The 7903-nt window shown below is 35.5% G+C and overlaps 1 protein-coding gene across 1 annotated transcript; it reads left to right on the top strand.

The window, feature by feature from the left end:
- Nucleotides 1-307: 307 nt before the first annotated feature.
- Nucleotides 308-6949, top strand: LOC104488530 (beta-lactamase-like protein 2; the record flags this gene model as incomplete). The annotated part of the gene is made up of 3 exons (XM_010146179.1): nucleotides 308-486; nucleotides 5196-5344; nucleotides 6868-6949. Coding segments are annotated over 3 exons (410 nt in total), but the record flags the coding sequence as incomplete, so codon positions are not given.
- Between the last annotated feature and the right edge of the window lie 954 nt (nucleotides 6950-7903).

Raw genomic sequence — 7903 nt, 5'->3', positions numbered from 1 at the left:
AAGATCAGCCCTCCTCCTCTGTCTAGGCAATCTCCTTAATGCACTTTTATTATGATGTGTCATTTAAGTAAAAGCATGTTAGAGATGATGACCTGTGTTCTTTACATGGTATAAGAAAATTAACTGGTATTAGAGAAAGGGTTACCCTGTTCACATTGACATTTCAGCCTTTTTTAGACTATTTTTTTCTTATTGTTGTTGTTGTCTACTTTAAGGGTATGATTTTATCATTGTTTGATTTTAGCATGTAAATGAAGTGTATATGGTGTCTGAAAAAACTAAGTTTTTCTGTTGTTCTTTACAACAGAATTTTATATACACCTGGACACACTGATGATCATATGTCTTTACATCTAGAAGAAGAAAATGCTCTATTTTCTGGTGACTGTATTTTAGGGGAGGGAACAACTGTAATTGAAGACCTTTATGATTACATGAAAACTTTGAGAAAGTTGTTGCAAATGAAACTAGATTTAATATATCCAGGTAAGTGGTTTTATTTTCAACTGCTCTGTTTTACTACGTAACTTTTAAATATCCCCTCTAAGAATTTGTGAACTCATACTACAATCAAACACCATTCCCAATGTAACAGTTGAAGTTCATTAGTTAATACATGTCCATTGCTAAGCTGAGATGACTTTCTGACATGGTGTCTTGCATGACTTAAAAAATTTTTCAGTGATAGAAATCTTTCCTTCCTGTGATTTCTCTATTTGTGCTTCTATGGCTAAAGCCTACAGAGGCAAGAATCTTTCACTGTTTGAATCATACAGCAAATTTGATTTTCTTATATTACTCTATTCCATGCACTTTATTGTCACCCTGAAACTAAATATAGTAGTTGTTCTTTTTGTCCTTTGCATACCCGCATACACTGACTGCCAGTGTATGTGTAACCTAGTAATGTTTTATTGGAGGTGTGTGTCCTTTGCTGCACAGTAATCACAAATTCATCTGGGAAATCTGCAGAACTGTCTGATGGTTTTCTTAGTTAATGACTTAGCTTAAATTTGAGGAAGAGCTGAGAGGCCAAGCATCATGTTCTAAAAAATAAGTTCCCAATTCATTCATTCTGTGACTTCAAGTTTTTTCCTACATCTCCCCCAAATCTTGGGAATGCATTTACTTTTCCTATTAAACAGGTGTCTATTTGTCAAGACTGGAGTTTAAGAATTCATTTTGTAACTAAGGTTTGAACTCTTCATTTGCCTTTTCAGATCTACATCTCAGGATTTTTTCTGACTTTTTCTGCTTCGTCTTCAACTTGTCATTCTGAGTGACTGCATCTACATGCTCAGTTCTGTCTTGCTCCATTCCTTCCTTCCATCTGTGTTTAACCTACATAACCAAATCTGTTTTGTGTTCATTCTTAAAATATGCTTCTTTTGAAGCAGGTATTCTTTAAGTGCTTTAAGATCTAAGCATAAACATGCTATTTAAAAAAAATATCATTATAAATGTTCCATGGTGTCAAGGTTTAGACCTAGCTGACAGCTAAGCACCATGCAGCTGCTCTGTCACTCTAGCAGGAGAAAATACAAAAAACAACTTAAGGGTTGAGACAAGGGACAGCGAAGGCTCGCTCGCCAGATATGAACACAGGCAAAAGACAGACTCAACTAGGGGAAACAATCAATTTAATTTAAACAACAAAACCACTACCAAATAACCAATTGAAATCAGTAGTAGAAACAACTGGATCTTAAATACATCTTTCCACGACCTTCTTCCCAGGCCTAGTTTTGCTACCTCCTCCCCTCTACTCAGCATAGGGTGGGCAGAGGATGAGGGGTTGCGGTCAGTTCTAGTTCCCTCCATGCTGTTCCTGCTGCTTGTTTCAAGGGAAACACTCCTTACAGTTCTACCTTGTGGCAACATGGCATCCCTCCCCCAGGAACCAGTCCTCCATGAACTCCTCCTGCTAGTGTGGGGGTCTTCCACCTATGACAGTTCTCCCAGCAACAAACCACCCCAGCACAAATTTTTGTCAGAGTCACAGCCTTTTTCAGGATCAGCTGCCAGCTGCAGTGTGGGCCTCTCTACAACTCTCTGCTCTGCTGTGGTCTTCTCCATGACCCTCTGCAAACTGACCTTTTTTCCACCAGTGATCTCTGAGGACTGCAGGGTCTCAGCCTGCCATCTCGCCATGGGCCAAAGGGAAATGGCTGCTCCAGTGTGTCTCCTCAACCTCTTATTCACTATCCTGGATAACCACATGGTTGATTCCCACATGGTTGCCTCTCCATCTGTCCTACCCCCTCCAAAACAGACGAGAGATCCGCAAATCCCCAATAGAAAAGCTCTTGTGAAATTGCTTCCCCTCTTAAATAGGTGCAGAGGTGCTGATTGGCTTAGCCTTGGGTAGAGGCAGGTCGGAATTGAAGCTGGCAGAGGTTGGGAGTGAAGTGCCCATTCAGAACAGTTGTTTATACTTTTGGTATGTACTACAGTAAAATGATATTTATGGCAGAATGTAATTAGCCTTAGCCATACTGTCTATATAAGCTTAGTACTTTGGCTTTATTACAGTTTTAGGTCTTCAAAATTCTTGAACTGTTTCTCTGCTCAATATCGGTGCCTTAGCGCTAAGATTGCAGCCTCAGAATTAGATGGGAGAGCATGAGATTAGAGATGGGAGATTGGGGGAGCATGAGTGTTTGTAACAAGCTGGCTAGGTGTGAGTACCTGAATTTTGCCAATCCTTCCCCTTCCATGTTTCTTTTTTAATTTAATGTGGAAATTACTTCAGGCAGAATACTCATGACAAGCTTTTTACAGCTGACAGTTGATAAGAATCCTTGGGACCAGAAAAGGGCATTTTAGTCAGCAGAGGGCTCCAGATCCTGTAATAATAAGTAATGTTTCTTGATAATACAGAAAAAAATCATACTGGAGTTAGGAATCTGTGCAAGATTTCATGAGTCTTCAATTCTTCAATTTTATCCTTTGTGCTTTAATTTACTGTAAGAGTAATCTTAGTTCACTGGGTGTTATGAGAATAAAAACTACTGTTTCTGATCATCCAGGCAATTCAGAGGACTGAAATAATATTGAACTGTCTGATATAAAGGCTGAATTGTTGGCAAGACAGACACGTTTTGAGAGATCTATTTCACATGCTCAGAAACATTTTACATGAATGCAGATATTTATTTATTTATTGGTGAAGTTAACTGTGGTGCCATCCCTGAAAAATTATGGATGGGAAAGGTCTACATCTGGATTTAGTCCCAAGCTTTCTGACATCATTTTAATATGTGTATATGCAAACACAATGGCTCAGGATCAGATGATGTAATGGGTATGAAGTGCCTTTAACTTTGCAAAATGTGGCTTCCATTCCAGGTACTGACATTGGTCTTGTAGTCTAAGTCAATTAAATCACTTGTGAGAGCAGGGACTGGTTTTAAGACTGCCTTGTGATTTCACTTACAGGCCTTAACTTTGAATACTGTAATACTTCTGTCATTAAATAATTCAAGAGAATGAACAATTATCATCTCTGCTTTTATGTGCTTTTTCTAAATTTAAACTGTTTTTTTCATAAATGGTAACATATTAATTATAGATACTGTTATATTTGTCATTTATTTTGTAAAAAACAATAGCTTCAGATGAAATATGTTTGAAATCATTAAATATATGTGCCTGTCACAGTATCGTTTTATAGTTACAGGTTACATGTTTTATTTATAATACTATCTTTACACAAGCTAAGCTTCAGTGTATACTTAGTAATTTCAAATCTTCTGAAGTGAGTTTATAAGTTAAGATACGCACACTTTTATTTGCTGAAGGATAGATTCCTTTGACACTATTTCACAGATATTCAAAATGTGAAAAATTAATTGCTCTTTTTCTATAAAATGTCTGTCCTAAGGCAAAATAAGCTCTCATCTAAAAAGCCTTAAAACTGAAATCCCATTTAGCCAGTTAACTCGAAAGTACGAGTAAAGAATATGGTCATTTTTTTTAAATAGTCAGAGAACCTCATAAGAAACTGATTTGGATGATACCAAATAACTTCTAAAAGAAAGCTGTGGTTTTTACAGTAGTTTCTGTTCTACTCATTTTATAAATTACTTGGAGGTTAGATTGACAGAGCTGGAAGTTGCTGCTGCTACTTCAGGTGAGGTATACAGGGAAAGAAATAGGAAACTTGGCTATAAAATGCATGTGACAAATATTCATTGAAGTAAATTTCTTTATAGGTAAAACATTAAGTTTAATTTCTGTGCATGTAACTCTCACGACTGAAAAAAGTTTCATTTCATCTGTCATTTCAGTGTGTCATGAGGCAGTATTTGATTTTTGCACAAAGGTTAGTGCTTTACCAATTAAGCCTTTTTCTAATTTGATTCAAAGACCTTCCATCAAGTTGAACATTTCTGTTCTGCCACAGTAAGTCCAGGCAAAAGAAGTCTGTGTTTTGTTTATGAACCAGACAGATGTAAAATGACACACATATAATCTTCCTTGTGCATTGCTTATTCCTGCCCTGACGTGTTCAATTGACTCACTGATTTGTCTTGTATTAAATTTTTTATCATACTTATGAAAGTATGTTTTTAAGGGAATCAAGTACAGTGTGTGAGACAGAAGGTTGGTCCTGAAAAATTTGTCTTACACAGTTAAAGATGTTACTTCTCTTGCCTGTTTTTGCTAGATAGCCTCACAACAGGACAGTAGTACATAAGTCCTTTGTCTTAGCCACTACTGTTCAAAGACCAGTATCAGTTTAAATCATCAGTATCAATATCCTTTGGGGAGGGTGAGAGGTAATATAATAACCTGAATCTCATCTTCACAATTTGTTCAGCAGTGAACTAATTTTTTTTAATAGCCTAAAGTGATCATCTTTTGCTTTCCCTATTCCATCTGAAGACTTTTCAGATCCTAATTCTTCCTTTCCATCTTAATGCATTTCAATTGCAGTCTGTGCTGCAGACATTCAAACTTAATTTTGGACTATTTATATGAAAAAACCCCAAACAAACAAACAAAAGCTCATGCAAAGAACATCTTGCAATTTAACATTAAGGATACTCTGATAAGGTGATACGCACAAGTGTTGCTCTGTTCTTACGACTTCTAAGTCTACCAGATTTTATGTAAGAATGATTTGATTATTCAATAGCATACTGGATTCCAAATTTAAGTAATAGTGCTCTGGTACATGTATTTTGATGTAGGTCATGGCCCAGTCGTACACGATGCGAATACTAGAATCCAAGCCTACATTTCTCACCGAATTGCACGTGAAGAGCAAATTCTAAATGTTTTCCAGAAGAATGCAGGAAAATCATATACACCCTCAGAGCTTGTGAAGATAGTATACAAGGTAATTGTTGATGAAAAGTTTTTATGTCAAACTAAAGAAAAATGTTATGTTCATAAAACTGTATGTAACAGTATTTGAGTGAAGACCATGGTGGCTTTTTAAAGGGAAAAAAAATCTGCTTTTTCAGAATTCCTATATGACTGTGAATCTAAATTGTATTGTTTAAGCACTGAGTTGGAGCCCAGATGATTCTTAGGAATATATGTCACTATCTAGATGGTCCTAAGCACAGTTTCACAGGACCAAGCAAAAATAAAGTTGTAGTGCTTGGTACTAAGTTAAAAGTATGAGACGACTGTTAATCATTGATTTGTCAAAGTGTGTTCAGAGTCTCCAGGAAGATTAAAAAGGTTAAAACTCCTAGTTCCTGATTTATCAGTCTGCAGGAGGGTGTAAGTGAACTGCACTTCCACAGAGATGGTGTCTGTGCTCAGAAGTTGGGCAGCTTGCATGGTCATTAGACAGGCGTAAGAGTACTTTTTCACTACTTCATCGTGCTTCATGTAACCTTAATAATTGGAACATGCGGTATGGGGGTTGCCCCTCCTAGCCAGTAGTGGTAAAAGCAATACGGCATTTGCTTTCAAGGAAGGTGTCAAAATTGCCAATGGCTGTGGTTTGTAAACAGGTCTGTTACAGCTTCAAAACTCATTTCTCATGGTTCTGCTCATCCCCTGTTTCCAAAAGAATGACTGCATCACACTGAACATTTTACAATGCTGGTATAATGTTACCTGTGGCTGTTTTGCTCCTACAGTTTTCCTGCCTGAAGAACTGCAGTTTTTAGGTATACAGCCATTCAGTTTTGTGAATCACAAACCACTTGTCCTGTCACTATATGATAAGAATTTTTTCAGTATTACTAAAGCTTTCATATTAAAAAAAAAGATGATTTCATTCTTTAAAAAAGATTTGCAATTTACTGAGCTAGTTTCTAGTGAACTTTCTTGCCAGTAAAATTTTTGTGGTATTTGGAGAACTTCTTAATTTTCAAGAAGGCGGCTTTACTTTTAGGTTAATAGAGCTGGAGAGGGTGGTTTTGAGAAATGTTATTGGGTTTTACCTAATGAGCATCAGGAAATTTTAAGAGAAGTTTTGTCCTCCTGAAGCTGTTGTATCTTGTAAATGAGTAAACAATTTAAAATTACTAATTGTTAAATTATATTTAAACCCATGCAAATATTGTCATGGAATAGAAGCGATAGATATCTGTGGAGAAATGCATCTTTAAATTTGTCTTTAAAAATGTTCAGCTACACTCACAACTCAGTGCAGACCAAACTCAGAAGACCACAGTTTGCATAATACAAAATGGATAATGCAAAAAAATGTGCAAAGTAAACAAAAGTGTGTTATAAGGCTACCAGTTTAACTAGTGTAAAAATTTATTTACTCGTTTTAGTTTGCTGTCATTATGTAACGAACTGAATGTTCAACACAACAGTTTGGAAGAGGAAGATCTGTGTTAATAAACCGTGAGTTTCATATATTGACAAAGTAATGCGTATTTGTGTTTCCATTAGGAGATCCCTGACAATTTACTTCCAGCAGCAGAAAATAACCTCCTAGTCCACTTAAAGAAGTTGGAAAAAGAAGGAAAAGTTTGTAAGTTGTGGGTGTCGGGGGAAAAGAGGGTCATTTTAATTTTGATTTTCTAATTATAGAATATCAATAGTGCATAAAATGCACTATTTATGAGTGCAAAATATAATGCATTCATTATACTTTAGTGAATTATTTCCTAGAGGGGAAAAAAAAAATCCACAAACCTGCAATTAGTTGCAGTAGCTGTCCTTCAGACAATCTGAAGTAGAATTAATTACAGAAAACATATGGTTATACAGTATTTCCAGATGTTAAGAAAATATTTTATAAAATACTTATGAAATGCTTAGAGCACACATTACTGCAATGTATATACCTTTAAATTTTTATTTAAAATATACCATGGAAAACATTCCTAATGCTAGCATTCATACCTTTGTGTATTTTCTTAAATTCATACCTAAATATGCAGGTGTATAGCATTTAATGGGATTACATTTTATGTTTCTCCTTTTCCTAAATGCCTGTTCCTGTATATATCTATTCTAGAGGTGGTTAAAATCAAGCAGTGTAAATTTTTCCAATTTTTTATTAGTATCTAAGTAGAGTACCTTTATTTAGTTTACTCTTTTTACATTGTGCCTGTACTTTTAGTGAACAAGTATTCTACTTGTGTAATAGCATGTGGAAATATTATTTAGCCAGAAACAAAGGAAAATATTTGTTTCTGTATGTTACATAACTGCACACAGGACTGTCTACTTATAAGTAAATAATTACGCAAATATTTAGAACTGTTTAAAATTTTCAACGTTTACCAACCTGAATAACAACATTAAATAAGTGTATTTTTCCCAACTTAGACCTTCTGTTTAATGATAAATTAACTGCTAGGTACTAACAGTTTGAATAACTGAGACTTAATATTTGTAATAATAATGACCTAGAGTCACACATATACAGTCATTAATGAAGTTCAGAAAATGATGTATTGAAGCATATTTTGTGGAGAAT

Source organism: Buceros rhinoceros, unplaced genomic scaffold (genome assembly GCF_000710305.1).
Source record: "Buceros rhinoceros silvestris isolate BGI_N320 unplaced genomic scaffold, ASM71030v1 scaffold13172, whole genome shotgun sequence".
Taxonomy (NCBI): Eukaryota; Metazoa; Chordata; class Aves; order Bucerotiformes; family Bucerotidae; genus Buceros; species Buceros rhinoceros.
Note: the sequence above shows the minus strand (reverse complement) of the source record. Positions and strands in the feature narration are given on the sequence as shown.